This window comes from Lycium ferocissimum, chromosome 5 (genome assembly GCF_029784015.1).
Source record: "Lycium ferocissimum isolate CSIRO_LF1 chromosome 5, AGI_CSIRO_Lferr_CH_V1, whole genome shotgun sequence".
NCBI classification, from domain to species: Eukaryota; Viridiplantae; Streptophyta; class Magnoliopsida; order Solanales; family Solanaceae; genus Lycium; species Lycium ferocissimum.
Window position 1 is genome coordinate 13,458,997 of NC_081346.1, and position 24,121 is coordinate 13,483,117.

At 34.9% G+C, this 24,121-nt stretch overlaps 2 protein-coding genes across 5 annotated transcripts; both read right to left on the reverse strand.

Moving 5' to 3' along the window:
* Positions 1-6,583: 6,583 nt before the first annotated feature.
* On the reverse strand, positions 6,584-9,612 carry LOC132058229 (uncharacterized). Its single transcript, XM_059450779.1, has 3 exons — positions 9,380-9,612; positions 8,615-9,278; positions 6,584-8,313 (listed from the first exon to the last, which is right to left on the reverse strand). Exons 2-3 carry the CDS (start codon positions 8,698-8,700, stop codon positions 7,614-7,616), a joined length of 786 nt encoding a protein of 261 aa, XP_059306762.1. The 5' UTR covers positions 8,701-9,278; positions 9,380-9,612; the 3' UTR covers positions 6,584-7,613.
* A 5,128-nt stretch (positions 9,613-14,740) lies between these two features.
* On the reverse strand, positions 14,741-23,033 carry LOC132056096 (uncharacterized). 4 transcript variants are annotated; one of them, XM_059448159.1, is made up of 8 exons: positions 22,510-23,033; positions 20,238-21,325; positions 20,060-20,144; positions 19,138-19,273; positions 17,311-17,400; positions 17,104-17,222; positions 16,072-16,196; positions 14,741-15,246 (listed from the first exon to the last, which is right to left on the reverse strand). In XM_059448159.1, the coding sequence occupies exons 3-8, from the start codon at positions 20,077-20,079 to the stop codon at positions 15,215-15,217; spliced, it is 522 nt and encodes a 173-aa protein (XP_059304142.1). In that variant the 5' UTR covers positions 20,080-20,144; positions 20,238-21,325; positions 22,510-23,033; the 3' UTR covers positions 14,741-15,214. The 4 variants fall into 4 exon arrangements, 3 of the variants coding, with proteins under 3 accessions (XP_059304142.1, XP_059304141.1, XP_059304143.1); XM_059448158.1 differs by having other exon boundaries at positions 14,741-15,283; positions 22,510-23,032; XM_059448160.1 differs by lacking the exons at positions 14,741-15,246; positions 16,072-16,196 and adding an exon at positions 16,597-16,846.
* Positions 23,034-24,121: the final 1,088 nt, after the last annotated feature.

Here is a 24,121-nt window from a genome sequence, read left to right on the forward strand (position 1 = left end):
AAAATTAAATAAGAATAAGTTATCAAGTCTTAAATACTCATCATAACTAAAAATGTCACGACAGCCCCAAAATCTGGTCAAAGGGTACAAGAGCGCTAACACGGAATCCCTCACTTGTCCTTTAACAAAAACAGAAATAAATGGAAGTCCTTAAGAGGACCAAGTAGCACGAATAACTAAAGACGTCACCTCGCGTATTTTTTTTTTTTTTTTGTGTCGATTACTACCTGATTTAATATCTAATTAACGGTATGGTATATAATATTTAATAAAGTATAAAGAATCATAATATAAACGGATATAATTCCGGTCAAATGTATTTTATGCAATGCAACGATCACCTCTCTTTGGAGTTATTGACCCATGGGGGATTTTTAAATATCATATTGTGGAGGCTTTTTTTCTAGTATTTTAAAACTATATTCTTAGTCTTCATCATAAAAATATAAGGCATGTTCATTAATTTTTAAATTCATATTCTTATTCTTTTCATATAATATCGGAGATTTGATAATCACGAAAATAACACATATGGCGACAAAATGTAGGTAATCCAACTTATTGTCATGTCACTTTAACTAAATACGATTCTCTAATAAGTCTAACTAAAGTAGATTTTGAATGCCACGAACAATCAAACTAATGTTGAAGTAATCAAAATCTAAAAATATTCGTTAGAATACAAATCTAAGGATACCCATATTGCTATATTTATATTGCACCCCAAAAAGTGGCCTTGGGCCCACAAGGACAAGATTGGAATTTTATTGAAAAATATTTATCGTTATATAAGGATCATATATTTTTAAAAATTGGACAATTTCATCCATAAATGGACTCTCAAATCATTAATCTCCTTTCTTAGGACTAGGACTCAAAACCTTTAATTACCCCAATGTTTTAACTTCGGACACAATCTAACTTTCCACAATTTAAATAACATGGATTTGGAAGTACACATATAATCCAATACACCTAATATTAAAAATACATAGACCCTATATATAAGAATTGAAATGGGAACACGAAAAACATAAAAGGAAGTTTTAGATTAGCACATTACAACTCGTGATTGTCTTGTAAAAGAAAGAAAAACGTATGAATCAATTCCTATGCAAGTTTTCACTCGTTACTGCCAACTAGTGGTCTAGGTAATTTTAATATTATGTGTATTGGATTATATGTGTACTTCCAAATCCATGTTATTTAAATTGTGGAAAGTTAGATTGTGTCAGTTTGGGGTAATTAAAGGTTTTGAGTCCTAGTCCTAAGAAAGGAGATTAATGATTCGAGAGTCCATTTATGGATGAAATTGTCCAATTTTTAAAAATATATGATCCTTATAAGTGAAATTATTTTTCAATAAAATTCCAATCTTGTCCTTGTGGGCCCAATCGAATATAAATATAATAATATCCTTAGATTCGTATTCTAACGTAGATCGCATATTTTATAGATTTTGTAGAAGACATTAGTTTGATGCACCGCTCGGCATTGAGAGTCTACTTTAGAAAAGTTAAATAAAAATCACGTGGGGACACGAACGATTGGGCTTGTCGCCATATGTGTTTCGTGATTATCACGTGTTTGTATCTCTCCATATAAGCTCCCTCATTATATGAAAAGGAATGATAACATTAATACCTTGTAAATTGGCAAGAAAACTGAAACCTTCCATATTATTCTTGTGAAAAGAAAACGAGGTTTTTGTTTTGATTGTACAGAGAGACTCCGAGGTCGGAGATTGAGAGTGATTGAAATTATTTAATTTTTTTTTGCCTTCATGTGTGTACGAGATGTGCATTGCATTGCATTCATTCACTCATACATTTGATCGATCGACTCGGTGAATTATATCCGTCTTGGTTGATTTCATGATTCCTTTACACTTTACTTGTATATTATCCACATTTCCTACTTGTTAGTTTCCACTTCTTTATGCGTTATCTAATCATTGTCAGTCTATGATGCTTACCGGTACTAGTGTTTCGATCCATTTGCTGCACTTTTGTTGAGAGTACGATATGTTCTATACCCCGTGGCGATACGCGAAGGTGACGTCTTTTAGTTAAGTGAGCTACTTGTCCTCCGTGGCCCCTAAAGGACTTCCTCTATTTATTTCGTTTTTGTATTCGAACATCAATCGGGTAACTTATAATATGTTAGCGCTCTTGTACCCTTTGAGATTTGGGGTTGTCGTGACATTTTTAGTTATGATGAGTATTTAAGACTTGATAACTTATTCTTATTTAAATTTCCGCTTATTTAACTTGTTATTAGTAATGTGGTTTAAGGATAGGTAGGTGCCACCAATCGCGAATTGGGTCGTGACAACTGATTGGGCTTGCATATTTCATTCTTGCTCCAAAAGATAAAGCACCTTCAAATGTGGCAAGAAAACTATAAACCTTCTAATAAAAAAGAAAAACAGTTCAGTTTTGATTGTACAAATCGAAGTAAATTATTTAATTTTTTTTTTTTTTTTTTTTGCTTTCATATGTGTTGTAGAAAGTTGGTTTCTTTGCTCTAATCTTCCACAACTCCTTCTTCCATAATGATCTTATTTATATAGCTATGTTGGAAATATGCCTCTTGAAGAATAGCTTCTACAACATCAATCAACAATAAATTAGAGATTTTCGGAATAGAAAACAGCTCTACAAAAGCTAGGCTTTTAAACATAGGTTAAATAAAAAGAATCAGAAAGAAAAAAACGAAACAATAAATAAGTTCTTTGTTTAACTTTTGAAAGTGCAAATCATCTTAACTCTAGCTAACTTTATATAGATGTATGGAAATATGAATAGATATTCAAGATAAGACAGATTCAAATTCAAAAAATCCCTGATAGAGTAATACTCTATTTTTTTAAGTACTTAATCATTAATTATTTATGAATTCTGTCTATTATATTAATTATGTCTTTTTGTTTGAACTTCAAAACCAACATAACTATGAAGTGGTGAATTTTCTCCACTTTATTTATTTTTGTCCTTACCTTTTTTTCCCTTACTGTATATGTAAAATATCATTAATAGTTCATTATTTTTTCCCAACAATATCATAACAATTTATCCAAAAAAATGCAACATATATATTATTTACATTTCGGATTATGATTATTATTCTTGAATGTCACGTGAGTTTAGTAGATGATTACTATAATCACTTTGATGATTATTATCTTGTGGATCTTATATATAATATTTGTTTTTAATAATTAACTTTAAGTTCAAGTTTGTTTTTTTTTCCCCTTCAATTATCATGGAAAGTTAAAACATGTGCTTTTTATTATATTTATTAAAAGAGAAAATTTAATTAATTCTGTTATACATCAAGTTTTTCTCACTTTAAATTTTGTTTATCTGGAAAGTACATGTTTTATATTTTCTGGATAAGCTTAATTTATATAAATAAATAATAAAGAAGCTACGGTTGATAACTTACCGCAACTTAGAAATGTCATTTTCAAATCTAATGGCTATGGATTCTTCTTTATCGTTTAATTTAAATTTAAAAGATTTTATCTTCCAATTTCAAATTTCAAATCTTCTAAATTTTAGTTTTTATTATATGTTATTACAGGAAAAAAAAAGATTGTCTTAAAATTTCCAAGTGGCTTGTTATTAGCTCCCGTCATCAAGCTTTTAACCACGTCTTGTATTCCTATTTTATACTATTATATATATATATAGATATAGATATAGATACCCAACCTTCTACTTTTTGGTCTACAAATTCTAGGGTCCACTCTTTTGTAAGACAAAAAGTAAGTCTCACACGACTTGTATCCGTTGCGTGAGACACATAATAATAAGAAAATTAATATTCAAACACTGATGAGAGAACGTTGGACAGAGAACTTACCTTTTACAGTTTACCACAGTGAAGAATGTTATTAGATAAATGTGAAAAATTGAACTTGAATGGTAAGAATATTTGTAGTAAAGTTTATGTTCAAGATATTTGAATTATTGTTTCATGTTTGGTTTGATTTTACACAAATTTAACCAACTTTGCGTGTTGGGGGGTGGAGTAATTTTTTGATGTGTGGAAACAATAGCTTAGCAAGAAATCTCACATTGACAACACACGACTACTGGAGCTTTAAGAAATCTCTTCTTCAATTAGTAAGCTTCATTTTTTTGGCTTTATAGTCTTATCAACTGCAGCCTAAGGCAGACATGAACACATTAACCTCGGGATGGAAATGGGGTAGGGCAAGTCAAAACACATTTTCAGAAAATTATAAAATAGGACAGGGCAAGGCAGGACGACTTTCAGCTGCACTAAAATACAAACTGAAAGCTTCTCATTTCTCAGCATAGTGTGGCACTTATATGCTATACTATGCCTCTTTATTTACGAATTTAATGTGTAGTAGTAATTGATATCATGAATTGGGAAATTTATGAAGTGTCTCACAAAAATATGACGTGGCATGTGAGACAAAGTAAAATTTCTCATCATGAATTATATAATTCATAGTTCAGACAGTATTTTAAATTTGAAAGCATATTTACGCCGGCACCAGCAAAACGAGATTGCGTATCAGTAACTTCTTAATATGTTATTCTTTTGTCCTTTTTCTTAATTTGTTTTTTATATTACTTTACTATTATATATAAGGGGCAATGTAATGAGTTTTGTAGTACTTAGTTACCTTGTAAATATTTGGTTGGCCCAACCAAACTGCTTTGCTCTTTCAAATTGTCCTTAGAGTTACTATTTATTGCTTCATGTATAAAAGTATATTTCAATAAATCAAGATACTTTGAAACCCTTTTTGTTAGCATATCTTTTTTCTATGTCTTATTTTTGGCCCTACTTTATTCAATTTTTACTTAGGTTGACACAATCAATTTGGTCAATATAATCAATTTTGAGCCCTTTAAAAATGCTAAAAAAAATATTAATAGTGATGATGTCATCTAATAAAAATAACTATGCACAAAGATAATCTAAAATGGTGATTATAATAACTTTGAAGAACTCATTTGGTACCGGAAGAGTACTCTATCGATCAAATTTTCTTTAGTAATTCTTAAATTACCATTAAATTTCTCTTGATCTTAATTTTAGTAAAAAAAAAAAAAAAAAAGGTTATTCTGAAAATATAAAGTTAGATTTAATGATTTAACACAACTATACAATAGAAAATAAATTTTAATTTTTTTTAACAATTAATAGATTAAAATCTTGGAAAATAAAAGAAAAAAGAACCTTTAAATTTTAATCAATTTGCTTAATTAAGTGGGACAGAAAAGAGAAAAGATGCTTACCAAGTGATCAACTCCTCAATCTCATAATTATTAAATATTGATAATCGCATCTTTCTTTTCTTGCAAACAATTTAATTTGTCAAAAATCATGTAATCCTTAATTGGTTGAGTAAGGAAGTTTTCTTTTAAGAATAAAGCATCAATGAGTTAATGACAAACTAAATCAATTCTTAAACTTTGTTTCAAAGAATTCAATATATTTTGAATTTCTTCTAAACCTAAACTTTAATCACCATATTTGTTTTAGCATAAACCATCGTCACATGAAATTATGAGTAGTTAATCAATGAATAGCAAAACATGCTATTCCTACCTCTAACTAGAAATTATATGCTCACAAATTCATAAAATATAAAAATGTCCTTTTCAATTTATGACTATAGTCAATTTGAAATCATTCTGCATACTTTAAATTATGTTACTAAATATCAAGTTATCTCTGTCTCTTTGATATCTGTTTATCCCAAGCAAACTTGCTTTCTTATAACAATTCTTTTAGTAAATTATCTAATTATATGATCAAAAAAATTAACTAATGAATAATACATGATTAAGAAACGATCATTTTAAAAGAGTTGTGCCTAAGAAAAGTACATAATTTTTTTTAATTAAAAACATTATAAAGTGCATTATTATCTTGATCTTGGGTCCGGGCTCAGCACGAGCTTCACTGGACTAGTTAGTTAAATATGGGCTCAAGTGTTTTACTACAAATCAAATGGCCCCAATAACATACAATTATCTAGGTCATAGTCTAACTTTATTAGTAAACCATCGGCGGCCCCTTGGAGTCCACGACTTAAGTGGGTCAAAAAAAAAATTGGAACCAAAATAACACAATAAAAAAGTTACAAAACTAAGTGTCACGCACAGAATCTGGGCGCGAAGTGTTTTATTACAAATCAAATGGCCCCAATAACATACAATTATCTAGGTAATAGTCTAACTTTATTAGTAAACCATCGGCGGCCCTTGGAGTCCGCGACTTAAGTGAGTCAAAAAAAAATTTGGAACCAAAATAACACAAAAAAAAAAAAAGGTTACAAAACTAGGTGTCTGTGCGTGAAAGGACCAAACTGTAGCTTTTTGAGTTTGGTCCTTTCACGCACAGATTCTGTGCGTGAAAGAGGCTACCTTTTTTTTTTAAGCTATCAAAATCACGTTTTTTCCATACTTTGGGTAAAAATTAGTCATGTTTCAAAACCTCTAAATATCAATATTTTATATAGGACTTAATATCTTTTTTTGCGTACAATAATGTCGGCTCATTACATCAAGTATAACTAAACATTTGGATCATAGTTTTAGGGGTTCTAACGTGCCCTGAAGTAAGTTTTGTTTGTTTGGAAACTTGTCTTCTTTAAGTTTAAGTGTCATATTTTATAGGGTTTTGATCTAAGTGTTTTATTATTTAGTCAAATCGAATGTACAAATAAAAATATTTTATTTAATAATAATTCATCCAATACGAGAGGTTTATACTTATTCAAAAATAATTCATTCCATTAAATTACAATACTAATTCAATGCAATACAATACTAAATTACAGTAACAATACAATCTTCAAGTTCTAGAGGTTCTATTACTTCGAGACGTGCTTGTACCACCACGGCCTTGTTGCCCACACGAGCGCTTGTCATGGCCATATTGCTTACACGTAGAGCACTTGCGAGAGTAAGTTCTTTCACTAACATCCATTTGATTGGGTCTACGACTCCATGAGTTAATGCCCAATTTCCTGATGTAATCCTTGTTAGCAACCATCGAAAATGGCTCGTTTGGCCAATAAGCTTCATTACCAAGTGGGTGGAATTAGCCGGAATATGCTCTAAGGTCACTGTGGACCTTGTATTTCCCCGCCACATAACTTGTTACCGTTTTTTTCATTCTCTCGAAGCACTTTACAGCATGAGAACACGGCATGTGGTACGTTTACCACTTACCACAAGTGCATGTTCTTGTTGCCTCATAAACGGTATGCATGTTTACACCCTTATCGTTGTAATAACCCGTCCTAACTTCATACACACGTTGAATGGGGTCATACTCGGTCATTTGGTGAAGCTAACATTTTTTTCTATAATGCTCCATCTTATTGGAGGGCTTTGGCATCCATGTCCCGCCTTCGGCTAATATTGCTCCGGCCTACCTTGTCCTAACCACAAATCGCTTCACAACCTGCTTGAAAGTCATTCTCACCATTGCGGTGACAGATAGTCCCCGAGCAGATTTCAGCAAGCCATTGAAAGACTCTGAGCTGTTTGTTGTGAGCATGCCCTCTCTTTTGCCACCATCAGTATGAAGCGTCCATTTTTCAATTTCGAGCTTCATCAACCATATGTGGGTTCACTAACTGCCCTGATCATATCCATTTTTGCAGCCCATTTTCTTTGTTGATGCTCCATCGCAGCCCCCCACATCAATTTGTTTAGAGTGCCATTGTGAAACTTTGATTGCAAATTTTCATTCAAGTGCCTTAAGCAATAGCGATGGTAAACAAGGGGAGGTTGCCACCCCGGCAAATTATCCATATTGTGCAATATGCCTTTATGACGATCAGACAGCACGCATATGCCCGTACGATCCTTAATAACATGAGTCTTCAAATGGGTCAAAAAGACCCCCCATGTGTCGTTGCTCTCGTTAGCGGCAATTGCGAAAGCAAGAGGGAATATTGACCCATTGGCATCCATTCCTACTGCAATTAGGAGCTTGATGTCGTATGCACCATATACATGTGTGCCATCTATGAATATCACTGGCCGGCAGTGAGCAAACCTATCAATACATGGTTTGAATGTCCAAAATATGAAGTTGAAAATTTTACCCTCTATAAGCCGCCACTCTACAACAGTACCAGCATTAAAATGTTGTAGAGCCGCCACATACCTTGACAGCGATTGAAAAGAGGTATGCCAATTTCCAAAGATCATCTCAAAAGCGCGTCTACGCCCGAGAAATCCCTTTCTGTTGCTTATAGTTTTACCATATGCGGTTTGAACGTTTCTAATGCAATCTTTGATAGCGATCCTGCACAACTTTAAACAAACAACTTTTAGTAATGATCTTTTAATTGATATAAGACATATTCCCTCTGTTTCAATTTGTTTGAACCTATTTCCTTTTTAGTCCGTGCCAAAATAAATGACCTCTTTCTTAATTTGGAAACAAATTCACTTTATGAATGATTTACAACCACACAAATTTTCAAGGCTTATTTTGAACCACAAGTTTCAAAAGTCTTCCCTCTTTCTTAAATGTCGTGCCCAGTCAAATGGGTTCATATAAATTGAAACGGAGGGAGCATAATGTACTAGGTAGGATAAGTTACCTTGCCGTTGCGGCCACGTCTTTAAGTAACACTTGAGCAATCATGTTTGTATCTAAATTATAATGATCTGCTCGATTGTCTTCCATATCACAAGTGTGTTTTTGGCGGAATTTGTGATAGTCCACATACCATCAGACTTGACAATTCCCCGAAGCAACCACTCACAGCCTTGATACCGTTGTCTACAAACTAGCCTCCATATCTTTGTGTTTGACTGATCAACCTTAAACTCCCTCATGTCCTTAAAACAATAAATTTTGACAGCCCGTTGCAACGCCTTTTTGGATGTGAACAACATTCCTTTTGCAAGGTAGCATTGATCTCTGTTGAGATCCTTTGGTTCAATCCAGGTTTTTAGGCGACTATGATCATCTTCTCTTGTGAAGACAAATGCATCATCACGACCTTGCAGGCTGTCAAGATAAGCACTATTGTTAGAATGCCACTGATTGGGCTTTCAGAAGTTGGATTTTCCGCCATCGGTGGTGGTACGTGGTGGTGCATTGGTTTTTGTTGGTTTTGACTTTGAGGAATATTGTTGGTCATACCAACTTGAACATCATCATCATCGGTTACCTCTATATTATTAGCTATTTCATCGTCATCACTTGATGATGACTCATAATAATTTGAAAAATCTTCATTATCAAGTGCATTCCTCCTCCTACACGAAAAGTAACATGTTTTAAATACCAACATCATATATATATATATATATATATATATATATATAAGGATTATTTAATATCAAGGTGATGAACTTACTGTTGTTCATAAGCATTGTCATAGTGTGGAGAATGATCAACTCCACCGGACTGAGAGGATTCACCAACATCCCTATTTGGTACCACTGGCGAGTTTTGAGAATAGTTCCTATAAAGATTTGAAAAATGGTTATTTACCAATTCATATAACAAACACGTGCTACTACACACAATAATAATATAAAAATGCATATTTACCAATTTTCATAAGCTTGATTAAATTGCTGGCTTAGATTTTTCAGCGACACTTGACCACTCAAAATGGCTCCATAAGAACTAAAGTCCCCAATAGTGTTACCATGAATAGGCTGGACTGGAGGGACTTCTTCTCGAGGTATCTTTTCAACATACATCTCAAGAACATTAATGGATACTAAATCATTATATTCTTCCGGCGATCCCAAATAATCACTCAAAGATTCATCGTCATTGATATTGTGCATGCCATAACGCACTACACCGTTTGATATTGTTTGTGGATATCTGCCTGTTATTGAGATTCCAAACTCAGTGGGTATAGTTTTCATTCTTTTATGCAAGTAACTGACTAGTGTTTCATAATTTAAAGTTGTTCGAAATTTAACATGGGCTTTTGGTTTGATACTATAACGAACGGAGTAATTGTCCTCAACGATATCTCCATCCCAAAATAATGAAACCCTAACAGTTGAAGCATTTTGAGACATTTTTTCTATGAACTTTGATTTTTTTTTCAATGACTTGTAAGACTTAGACTTGTGAAATTGATGAGTTTTTCACTCGTCCAATATTCATGTTAAATAGATTGCTGAAATTGTTATGTGTGGTGTGTTGTCAAATCAACACTTACATTGCGCATTAAAATGGCGAGCAATTCAAGTGAGAGTCATATTAAAACGGTCAAATAATGCAGCATTGTATTGTCAAATCAAGTCTTTATGTGTCATAGATTCCTGAAATTGTCATGCGTGGTGTGTTGTCAAATCAACACTTACATTGCGCATTAAAATGGTGAGCAATACAAGTGAGAGTCATATTAAAACGGTCAAATAATGCAGCATTGTATTGTCAAATCAAGTCTTTATGTGTCATAAGTTTCTGAAATTGTCATGTGTGGTGTGTTGTCAAATCAACACTTACATTGCGCATTAAAATGGTGCGCAATACAAGTGAGAGTCATATTAAAATGATCAAATAATGAAGCATTGTATTGTCAAATCAAGTCTTTATGTGTCATAGATTTCTGAAATTGTCATGCGCGGTGTGTTGTCAAATCAACACTTACATTGCGCATTAAAATGGTGCGCAATACAAGTGAGAGGCATATTAAAACGGTCAAATAATGAAGTACTATATATAACATGATTGACAATTTATAGGAGCATTCACATTAAAACGAGTTATCATGTCATTCTATACCCAATTTAGTAATCTTGATTCTATTACATGTTTTACCCCGGGAAACATATTCGAAGCAATGGGTAGGACATAGGAACTAGATGATGATTTTTATTACTCAAATAACCCTAACAACAGATTCAATCGAGAATACAATAATAAAATGAGAGTGGAGTGGGATTGGCGTGTTAGGGAGGCTGCAGCACTGGAGCAAAAGTTAGCGTCAGTAGGGCTTAAATGCCTTAAAAAACATGTTATGTCAATGCCTCGTGGAACTCCACAAGAGTTTAATTTTGCTCTTAACCGTTTTCGCGAAGAAAACAATCGGATGCAAATACGTTACCTTAGGGTAGAATATGGTATACATGATAGCACAAGATTTAGATCTAAGTGGGATTCGGACTGTTAGATGTCCGATGAAGATTAATATTTTTTTTATATAAAGTAAGTAGGTAGGGTCATAAAGACCACGCCCCCTCCCAACTAGGGGTACATGGGGGTTTGCAAATATATGAGTAGCCCTTTCTTTTGTTATTAGACTACAACATATTCAATGTCGAGTAGTAGAAACACAACTTGGTCTTTACTCCTTCCAAAAGAACCAAATAGCAGTGATGATGAGAGTTCAAATCATAGCAATTTTTCGAGTGATAACAGTGATTTCAAACTAGACGAGCTAAATCCTCACCTTCTTATAGAGCGTAATGATGATTTTTGTAGTGGGAAATATTCAAATCCGCGAGAATATTATTGCGATTTACGCCGAGAATGGTCACATTGGCTTGCCAAATCAGAACGTCTTGTTCGTGACTTGAAAAATCTCAACGCTCCAATCCCAACAAGTTACTCAATAACCATGCCCCGAGTAGGTCCAGAAACTTGCGAGCTTGCAGTACAAAGGATTAGAAAATAAAACAACAGAATATTGGCCAGACGTTGTAGATTTTACATGCTAAAGTTGGCCGAAGAACAAGCATCATCAACCGGTAGAGAACTAACATCTACTGGGAAAAAAAATGTGTCTTAAGAAACCGTCAATATTTTTCTGAGGTCGATATTGAGGACTTCTATTCCGATGAAGATTAGGGGTTATTTAAGTTTTTTTAAATTTCTGACTCACGTGGTTAATTTGTATTGTTAGTTTATAATGAAGTCATCAATAAGAAAAAAATTAGTAAGTTTTTAATTTGCTTTGATTGTTTAAGTCTATTATTAATTTCTAGAGTTAATAATCCATACAAAATTCAACAATAATAACCGCATTCACAAACATCGGGTTTTATAGCAAAGTTTGAGGTTTGGGAGCTTTGAGACATGTTTTTTGGGGTGCGAAAGTGTGTTGAAGGGGTGAAAATGGAGAAAATAAAGGAGAAGAGTTTGCTGAAAAATGGCTAAGTGGGGGAGAGAAGGCACTCCATTTTTTTCCATGGAAGTTGGTTTGAACTCTTCAGCCTCTGGGTTAAGTGTTTTTTAGCTGAAATTGTTGTTGTCATTGCTAAAATAAGAACAACAAGAGAAAAAGAAAGAGAATATAATGAACTTTTACAAGATAGATGAAATGGTGTTGTATGGTATCAAAGGTTTAATTAATATTAATGGCTTTGTTAACTCGTGCTCGAATTTTCTATGTGACACGGATGAATATCTTCCGGTTGTTTTCTCTCCTCCGAGGAACGGTGCATCTAGCTTGACAAAGCCAATACCTATTGGCAAACTGGCTCTAGGTCCTCTGGTTTCTTCTTCCCCTCCTTCGCCCAATGATGATTAATTAGAATCTTTGTTGCTATATAAGTTGAACCAAAATAACACTAACAAGTTTTCAAACAAACAAAACTTACTTCGAGGCACTTTAGAACCCCTAAAACGACGATCCAAACGTTTAGGTGTTCTTAATGTAATGAGCCGACATTATTGTACGCAAAAAAAGATATTAAGTTCTATATAAAATATTGATATTTCGGCGTTTTGAAACATGACTAATCTTAAGTCAAAGTACGGAAAAAAGGTCAATTTTTTAAAAAATTGGCCAAAGAACAAAGGGGGCGGTTTGTTACTCTTTCACGCACGAATTTTGTGCGTGAAAGGACCAAAGTTTTAAGTTAAAACTTTGGTCCTTTCACGCACATAATTCGTGCGTGAAACCTACTTATGTAATTTTTTATTTTTTTTTGTGTTAGTTTGATTTTTTTTTCCATACTAAAAAAGTCGCGGACTCCGGCCCCTTGTGGTCATTCTAATGTTTCACGTAGACACCTCAACTAAATGTTATTCCATTTAGACACCTATCGTTGGGCTAGATTGTGTCATTTAGACACTTTTTGCTGAGTTGGCAAATTGTGTGATCTTCACCCAAAACAGGCGCGTGAAGGGTTTAATTTTACAATTATTTTTATTTTTTATGTCTTCTTCTTCCTTCTCTTTCATTCCAGCACTTCCTCCACTATAAACCATCACCTTGCCACCGCAACACCACCACCAGACAAGTTTTCCGGCATAACAGTGATAATCAGAGGGGGGAGAGGGGAGGCGCCGCTTCAACGGCAAACGCCGGAGCAACACTAGAAAACAAACTCCGACAAAACTAAACAATGAGAAAATACGTCAATTATGTCTTAAAATCCTCAAACCAAGAACGATGTTGATCTAAATTCAATCTCCATTGAAGAAGAAAGCTGAAGCTGCCATTGTTGAAGCTCAAAGCTTTGAATTGAATTTTTAGGTTGCTGCAAACAGGCTTCATTTTGAGTGGGTGATATCTCAAAAGAACCGGAACGTCGAGAGGAATTCGAATCCGAAATTTGGTGTTGTTTGGTTGAGATTTGAGGTGTGTTTTGGTGGATTCATAGCAGCTATTATGAAGGAGATAACGAACAGAGTTAGAGCTGAAGCTAAACTTTGAAGGTGAATCTATTGGAACTGGAAAATCGATTCAATTGCAATTGCGTGAACCTGGAACATGAAGAAGAACAGGGGTGCGTTTCTGGATAAAAACTTGAGGAATTTGCAGACGCCATTAACGTAACTTAAAGTTTCAAATTCGAAAATCGAATTTCTGCAAACGGGCTCCATTTCGAATGAGTGTTATTTCAAATGATCGAGAACGTTGTGAGGAGCTCATATCTCGAATTTGAAGGATTTTAGGACATAATTGAGGTATTTGGGTGGATTAAAGCAGCAGATGTAGGTGGGAAAGGGAGAAGGAGGAGTGGGGTAGGTGGGGTTTAGAAAATAGGTAACTTTATCTATTTTTTTTCTTGAAAAATAGTTTTTTTCCTTATAATTTATTTTTAAATTATTATTTTGCACCCAAATGCCACATGTCCTATTTTAATTAGTCATTATGCCACGTCATTTGCGAGTGTATTATACCCATTTTGCAATTTTAGCTGATTGTCAAAAAAGTGTCAAATTAGAACAAATTTGATACAATTTGATTATCTAAATGGAACAGGTGGCTGGCGATGGATTTGGCCAGGATTTTTCCCCCAATCTTCTCCATGCAAGTCTTTGACATGATAATATTGCAATTTATTCTTTCAATCTATAAATTTTGGCAAATTCCTACTCATATTTTAGCGAACATTTCGAGTCAACATAGTATATTTTTGGGGGGAGCAAGGACAATCACCTTTTAGCGATGTACTCTAATTTTTTTTTACAATTGCTCATATATTCCCAGGTAAAATACATATTTTATGAAGTATAGTATCCCCTTCAACAAAATATTATATTTTGTTTGTTTATTAAAATTTCTTCTGTTAAGAAGTTTCTAGAACGCAAAAGTTGTTAAATCCTATTGGCTCTGTTGCTTTTATGTTTGCCCAACTAAAAACATGCAAACTGAAAATGGAGGGAAAAAAAAAAAAGTCTAACAGGGCGGGCCAAGTTGAAAAGAGGAATATTGTTAAACGGGACAAGGCAGGTTAAATCTGTGGCAGGTCAAGGCATCACCCGGCCCACCCTATTGTCATCCCTGCATTTAAGATAGTTTAATATTCCATAACCTTCTTTTACATGATATCGTTTCAAAATATACAAGACGAGCCCCTAAACCAGAAGAAGGAGGGGGGGGGGGGGGGGTTGGGTGCGGCAGAAGAGAGAAAAATGTAAACGCTTCTCTTCCTAGATATGGTGGTGTTTGGTTTATAATGGTCATGTACAACTGCACAAGTTTTAGACTTCTTGACAATCAAAGTAGGAGTAACTACAAAAGAAATGGCCATGCTCCTGCATATATCAAGCTCACTAGTCCTCCAATCAACTGCTAAAACAGAAGGCTTTTGTTAAATCAGGTGTCTTTCAGTGGTCATTAGGTTCTTCAACCAAGCAAAACTCCCCCGCAAGATGGCTCTAAAAAGAAAGCTGCTTCATCTTAATCACCAGATTCGCAGCCCTCTGACAGATATGCATTAGCAACCAGTTAAAACAGCATACTAGGTCGCACTCTTTCCATTTGGCATCATAGTATTCCTACTGGAATCCCGCTTTGGTCTGAAAACACCCCAGAGGTAGTACTTACCCTTAAATCCTGCCAATTGATTTTTTCAAGCAGCTTAACAATGAACCTCAGATAACAAAGGTAATGCAAACCTAGAAGAGATGGTCATATTTAATCTGATACATCTTAACTCAAAGTTTATATTGTCTCATTCGAGTTGGCACGCTTATAAAGGTAAATGTTGAATTTTATTTTATCATATTATACAAGTGGGTGCAAACTTCCTGGTAAATATTTTTTAGGAGAAATAATTTCTGTCAAATTTAAGAGATAGTTTTCAAAAAGCATCAACCCATTGGCAATATGACAAGGTATAAGCCTTCATCTTTGATAAGCACGAAAGATGCTTGTTTAATTTGTATGCTTTGCTGAAAGGATATAATAAGAAACAACTCTCTAAAGAAACTGACTTGATCCAATATGAGCATAGTTCACTCTGCCCTGTGCTTTGGCTTGAGCAATGAACCATTTGAAGTCACCCTTTGCAAAGCCACAGGAAGGCGATGTCTCTCTGCCTAAACATTTTTTGGGAATTATACCTTCTGGAAACTCTAATTACCATATCTCCTATCAATCAACAACAAAAATTCTCCAAGTTTTCTTTAATTTTTTTTCCCCGTGAAGTTAACTTCGCCATCAGTTTGAACTTTTACTAACATAGAAGTGGACCTGAAGTGCTTTTTTAGCAATACAATATAGACTAAATAATAAGAAGCACAAAAAAATGGTCTCACTTTTAGCAAGCATATCATATTCGGGGGAAACCAAAATAGAAAGGATATGTAGACAGTGAAACAAAGGATAAAATAAAAACTCACTCCAGTATAGCATGGGCAGTTCTGTGGACGCGAAAACCAAAAGCTCAGAATTTGTTATGATTGCTCGTAGAGCAAGTTCTTCGGTGATCATGTGCTCCACCAACAGCTCGAACTCCTTTTCACATCTAAAGCAAGAAAAACAGGAGGATAACAAACCAAAATTTGATTTAAAAAAACCTGGTCAATGGTGAAAATATAAAAGTAATTACCTCGTGTCTAATGGAAAATAATACAATCTGATGTTATCATCACAGGGCTCTGACATAGTGAAACTCTTAGGCCATATGTCAGATTTTAGAAGCATTTCCAGTTGAAGCAAAGCTGGAAACAAGCTTGCTTCTTCATAAACCTTTTGACATAGCTGGAAACAAGCTTGCTTCTTCATAAACCTTTTCACATGCTTTAACTGATAGGTGAGCTAAAAGTCCATCAAGCGTCTCATACTCTTTGTTCCATATGTTAAAACTACCCCTGTCAGATCAAGTCAGGTGAATTGCCTAAAACGTACTATTCCACGGGTTCCAAACTATCGGATACAATCTGATGTTATCATCACAGGGCTGTGACATAGTGAAACTCCTAGGCCATATGTCAGATTTTAGAAGCATTTCCAGTTGAAGCAAAGCTGGAAACAAGCTTGCTTCTTCATAAACCTTTTGACATAGCTGGAAACAAGCTTGCTTCTTCATAAACCTTTTCACATGCTTTAACTGATAGGTGAGCTAAAAGTCCATCAAGCGTCTCATACTCTTTGTTCCATATGTTAAAACTACCCCTGTCAGATCAAGTCAGGTGAATTGCCTAAAACGTACTATTCCACGGGTTCCAAACTATCGGATGATTGGTTCCATTCAAACATTTATGCCACACATCAAGTCAGGTGATTTGCCTAAAACGAATACTAACTGAAAAAATGACACTAAAAGATTTGATTACTCAAAATGTAATTGCCAAAGATTTAATTCCTAACAATATACAACCAAATGACTGCAGGAATTTAGTGTTTAGGTGGCAATCGAGTAAATGGCATACCTCATATGGCCATCAACATCAGCATCTAAACTATCTGAATCCATGTTTGTGCTAGAATCTGCAACATCTTCAGCTTCCATGTCTTTCTCTAGAGCTGCAGCCCATTGATGAAGAGGATGCTGCGAGAGTAACGGCGGCATTTTCAACCAGATGTTTCAATTCCCAATGAGATTTTCTACAGTAAGCTTCCTCCTTACACAGAACTACCAGATAATTTTTGCACACTCTACAATTTAACAGATGGCTGCATAGCCCCCACCATCCGCTGTCACCTGGGCACGGTAAGCATTCAACATCCTGTACAAAGTAATTATCAATACAAGGATGAGACAAAAGAACCACCAAATGAATCGAACTAATGGGTAAGGACACACAAATCCATGGATGCGAATAGCTAAAGGAATTCATCATTCAGGCAACTGAGTGCTTGCCATATTCAATGTCTTTGGTGACATGGAATTATAACCCACTACAACCACCCCAACGGGATAAATAGGAAACAAAATTAGAATTTTGGTTGCAAGTCTTTAGGCAGGCTACTTATAGGCTATGTTGCTCGGACTCTCCAAAAATGCTGCCGCACCCGTATCGGATCCTCCAAAAATGCACTACTTCTGGAGGATCCGACACGCACCCATCAATAATTTTGAAGCGTCCGAGCAACATAGCTTATAGGGTAGATGTTTGGATGCAAGTCTTTAACTATCTAACAACAGAAATTAGGAAAATATTAGCAACAAGTGAACACCCCCATTTCCAGACCTTCTCCAACTGAAAACCCCGCTGCACTTAAGGAGCCGTTTGGACATGATTTGAAATCATGATTTGAAATCAGTGATTTGAGATCGTGATGATTTGAAGTTGGAGTTTTGTTTGGACATACAATTTGAATTTTTTAAGTTGTATTTTCTCTCATGGACATAAAAAAAACCCCAAGTTATGAAAATCATTAAAACTTTTCCAATTCTTGTACAATCTTACCAAAATGAGCAAATCATAGTTCACAACAAAATTAATACGCTACTAGAAGGCCTTTCTAAAACATACAACATCAAGTGTAAATTGAACATGAGTTGTATAAGTAAACACAGTTGGTAATGGTTGGTAAGAGTAAATTTGTTATAAATATACTACCAACTTACAGATCTTTTAATATTTGATATAAATTGTTGGTAAACAAGGCAGGTAAATATATCTACCAACTTATGGATCTTTTCTTACAAAATATAAACTTGTGGGTCAAGTTTTACATTTAAAATAATTTGAAATCATGATTTGGAATCCCAAATTATACCCTTTTGGAGAATTTGGGATTTGAAATCATGATATGAAGTTGAAGTTGAAATTTTATGCAAATTGCATAAACAAACGCTGATTTGAAATCAAAATATGAAATCATGATTTCATATCGCATGGCCAAACGCCTACTAAGACTACAACTACAAGAAAAAAGGATCATTTTCGACATATCTCTGTCCCCAACACCCAGCCAACAATGGAGCCACAGTGCCTAGCTACCCAATCCAATGTAACTATCTTGAATGAGGCATCTTCTGTAGTAAACAGAAACCTATAATCTCAACTTTCTTGTTTTCGCGGAAGAGCTCAGAATCTAGGTTGAGACAGCTCAAAGGAAAGAATAGTGTCATTTGTTCCTAACTAACATATGCTTGGAGGGAACTATAGTAGCAGAAATGTTACATAGAGGAGTTTCAAACCTTAGTAGATTTTCGAACCTCAAAAAAGGGAAGATTCTTCTCTCTTGCTTCTTTTTTTAATCTATACTAAAACGTGTATTGCTTACTATATGTTCTTCTGAATGCTATCCAGGTTCTATTCTTCCAACTTGATATTCCACACATTTCGTACAACTTGGAACATGGCAACAAGTCTGGCGAATTGACTACAAGGAATTTCAAGAATTAAAATATGGAGTTTACATGATTGAATTTTTTTTTGCGATTAACCTGTAAATACATGCAACCTAATGACCGCAGGATTTAGTGTTTAGGTGGTTATCCAGTTAATGCATACCTCATACAGCATCTGAATTATTTGAATCGATGTCTCTGCCAAATCTTGAGCTCCGGGGAAGTAAGAGCAGCGTTGCCTACCAGACATTTCAGCTCTAAACATAGTTTTTTTCACCAAGCTTCCTTCTGATACATAACTGCAAAATAATTTTTTGCATGCTTGAAGTTGACTGCATAGCATACACCATCTGCGGGAGCATGGTGAGCAGTAGACATCCATATAAAGTAATGAAACAAGACGGAAGACACCATGCAAATGAATCAAATTAATAGTTAATAAGGGCATCTAACACCATGAAAATGTCAATGGGAATCTCTCTGATGCACCAAATTATTATGTGTTTCAAGCTCAAAAAAAAAAAAAAAACACCATGAATTTTAATAACTAAAGGAATTCATTATTTATGGTACGGTGCTTACAAGGAATGACGCCCATCATAACCAGTCAAAAAGGGAAGGGCTGGGGGGGGGGGGGGGGGGGGGGTAGAAAAGAAAAGGCGCAGAATTTTGGTTGCCGCCATTTAATTGCTCCATCTAGCAAGAATATATATTCCTTTTTTATCTTTCTGATATTTTAGATAGAAAAACAAACAGGTAAAGCTCAACTCTTTTTTCTTATTCAAATGTCCATTAGCTGGACAGAAAAAGCAAAGAGACAACTGAAAATGAGGGATAGATTTAGGCAGAGGACAGGCGGATTCAAGATAATAATTTGTTATGATTAATTACCTTTAATTTTGATGTGCATCGCGGGTTCTAATATTTGTTTTAGATAAGAAAAACAAAACAGGTAAAGCTCAACTCTTTTTTTTTTTGGGAATGGTCCATCAGATTCTGATTCACAGATCAAAGGAGGGGTTCGGAATGGCCAAAAACAACTGAAATAGATAAGAAGAATCAACAGATAAAGTAACAACTTATACCAACACATGTGCACCCTCATTCTGCAGTCACCACTTCCCTCTCCTATTTGAATGTTGCCCGGGTCAGCAACAGCGATAAACTTAGCTGTCCAAATTCAATGCAAACAGAAACCAGGTTACTGTTTACAGGGCAGATTAAGATTTGGAAATATTAAAAAAGGAAACAAACAAAATGTACCTTCTCCATAAAAGTTAGTTCCAACTCTGCCCTAGCAGCTGCCTTCACTTTGGCCATTGAAGAAATTCATTTGCTCAACTGACTCAGGCCAATGCATGTGAGTCACATGATGTGACCTCCCAACCAGCGTCTCTTGGTTAGTTGGTGTTTAAATATGCAAACAGATACTCCAAAGGTACCTCAGTTCTGTAATTTTCCATCAATTTCACGCATAAGCAACGTGGAATTGTCAAGCACACACCTACTTTCATAGATAATAGACCGGAACAATTCATGCTTAGGTCCTGGCTTATAGGACGCAAGTTCAACAAGGGGATTTTTGATGTGCGATCTCTTGCACAACTCCTTTGCTGGCTGGACATGGTTCCACCAGAAGTCAGAAAGTGCAATCTTCAAGAGTTGCCAATATTCTTCATCACGATGCATCCTAAACAAACTGCTTCCTTTGGTAGTCCAAACATAATAGTCCATCCAGTCTCGATCCAATATTTCCATTAAACCCTGAGCTTGTGGAACATAATAAATGGGAATTCTTTTCCAAGGAGTCGCCTTAGTCATATCACCGTTGAAGTACGGGCACTTGATCTCCAAAACCCCTCTGGATGGTAAATGATAAACAAACTTGTCAACCACACCATCTGCGGAAGCTCCAAGCCAGTCAACCCCCTTGTTCATTTCCCGATAGACGTTAAAATTAGTAAAAGAGATAGGATTTCCAGTAATTAGCTTATATCTTACAAGAGCCTCCTGTTCCTTGATGTTAGTCCAAGCTGTGGCATCATTACCCCAGAAGGGTTCAACCGCCCCAATTTTCTCCAACCAGAGTTGGACTCTACGCTTAGGCCAAAAACCAACAGCTTGACCAAAAGTGCTAGCTGTAAGTTTATGCTTTCTCAATTCATTCCAATTCTTGTACCAATGCTGAAGACTAGCGGATTTATATATTTCATGAGAGTCGCACGAAGAAAATCTTGAAGAAAGTTCAGCACTACTGTTGTTGTACCTAGGAAATTGAGAAAGAGAAACAACTATCTTCTTAATTTTGCTACAACACTTGTCATTTGATGTAGCAAAATGCATGACCTCCACTGCAAAACAAGAAAGTGTTCCAACTTTTCAGTATATCACCATATCTAAGGGGGAAAATGAGTTCTTGTTTTTAGTTAGTGGTCAAAAATACACCTAAACTATCCCATTTTCGCGAGTTTCATACCTTCCTAACAAGTAGCCCATTTGTGTACCTCACTTTCATTGGCTACCTACTTGTCCATTACCTACACGATATTAAAGTGTTAGTTTTATGTGTCAAAACTAACATATAGCATAGATCTTATTTATCAAATGCTCAACAACAAACATATTCCTCCAACAATGAAATAGAGTCGAACACAGAGGTATACTTCACAGATTTGAGGCACATATGAACATACTAAGACTGCCAGATATCCATATACATCTTACAGGATGTTTTAGACTGCTGAAACCTAAAACAACACCTGATCACCCTGAATCAACTAGATCAAATTCTGGTTCTAAAAGCTAATATAATGCTGAAAATTCATGGGTTGAACTTTTAGACTCAAAACTATTTTTGGTAATATGAAATCTTAAGACTAGCTGAAGTAAGGATAAGAACTTAACCAAAATAGAACTTTGAGAAGACATATATTGATATTCTGTCAAGTAACAAGTACTACAACAAACTCTCATTCAAAACTAAAAAAAAGGCCAATTACTTCTTTAGTTCCTAGGCAAAAGAGGAAGGAAAATCCGTGAACCATGATTAAAGAGACATCACTATTGCAGATTTGAAATTAGTATGAACTCGACTAGACAGGCATTCAGGAGCACAAACTAAACCAAACACAGCAATAGCATCCAGTACTGCCTGAACTAAACTAAGACACAATAAAGACTAAACTAATGACTAAACAGCAAACCATGACTAGATTTGACTATATTATACACTCTACTTGAATAACTTATACAATAACCAAGTTTTAGATTCAAACAAAATATTCATGTTCATACTAATATTATTCAAACAACATAATGAGGACCAGATTATCCATTAGACAACAGCAGCATACTAAACCTAAATCAAACAAGAATTAAACCAACATGCCTAAATGTGCCTAAACTAATAGCTGAACCCATAATCTGGCCGAATAGGAAGAGCAATTAACAGAAACATGCATACACTAGTAATTCGGCACACATAACTATCAAGTAGGTAAAGTACTAAAATAAACTAGAAGGAAGGAAGGATCACCTTGTTCGGGTGCAGTGAACGGGGCTATAAATCTCCGATCTACACTCGATTTCAAAGCAACAGCAGAATCGAAAGAGTAAACCCCTCAATATTTCAAATTAATATATCCGAGATATAGTGATGAAAAATATAGGCGGCTGAAAAAGAACTCCCTCAAATGGAATATTTATAGTAGAATCCCTAGGGTTTGCTATGGTTCGAATTGGGCGGGATTTTCTGGTATAGGATTCAAATCGAGTCCGTTCAAATCTGAACGTTGAAAGTGTTTTTGAGCAGATGGTCACGTGATTCGATTCGGTGTTACCAAAAATAGTTCGACTATTCTCTGATTTTGAGGATCAACGCGTTTTGAAGTAAAAAGGGGAAAAACTTTTCTCTGTCAACGACAGAAGGCTCAGGCGTAGCGACAATTTCGGTGTGGAAATGGCATAGGCAAAACTGTCATGGCTAGAGGGAAGTAGGGTTTTGCTAAATGGGGCGGAGAGAGATGAAGATGAAGATGAGGAGAAAGGAGAGAGAGCAGGGTGCCGCGTTAGGAGATGAAAATGACGACGTGGGCCGGGTCGGGTAGAAGAAGTGGGCTGGATCGGGTGAGTTGTTTAAAGGATGTGGGCTGATTTGTTTTAATGGATAATGGGCTTGATCGTTTGGACTGCGGATTGGTCCGAAATTAATCACAAGTATGGGCTCACTTTGAAATAAAACGTGGGCTGGTGGGATCCGAATTTTGGTCCTTTTCCATTGGAATAAACATGCAATCAGTAATTAATAGTAATAAGCTACAATTTAATGTTATAAATTTACTAATAATAGAGAAACTATAAATATATAGGTAAGGTAACAATAAAGTAGAAATATTTTCTAGGTTAGTTTTACGATTAATAGCAATGTACGATGTATTAATAAATAATGGTATTTAATCATAATAATAACAATAATAATAATGTAGTGATAGTAAAAATAAGATATTTAAAGTATTAGAAACTCAAGAAAAATAATGAATCGGAATAAAGGAGGGGCAAAATTGGGTGTCAACACTACTAACTACAGTCCTACAGCAGTAGAGCTTTACAAGGACTATGAGGTTATTCTTTTTGAAAATTGTGAGGTTCATTTCAATGGTGATGTTGGGTATGAATTGTCTGAGGGAATTGACACACATGTTGTGGACACAACATTGAAAAAATGCACCTATAAAGCAGTAGAGCTTTTCGTTCATTTTCTTTTCTCTTTTCTAAAATAAAAGGATTAAGTTTGTATTATTTTATATGATGGGTAAACGAGGCATGGGTTAAAATAATTAAGTTTGGGAGTCTGCGTTGCTATTTATCATAATATCCATATCTATTGGTGTATAGCCTTAGAAAATGATTTGAAAATGAGTAATTAATGTGAAGGATAAAATAAGAGAAGAGAAATATTTTTCTCTTGATATGTTAACGTGGATAAGTAAAAGTGAAGGGAGGGAGTGACTTTTATCCCCGTTTTCCTTCTTTGTCAATATTTTACTTATTTTACTCTCCTTTGCATTCTCTGATTATTGTTTCTTTACACTTATAAAATGTATTACTTTATATTTTCATTTCAAAATTAAAATTTGGTGATTTACTAT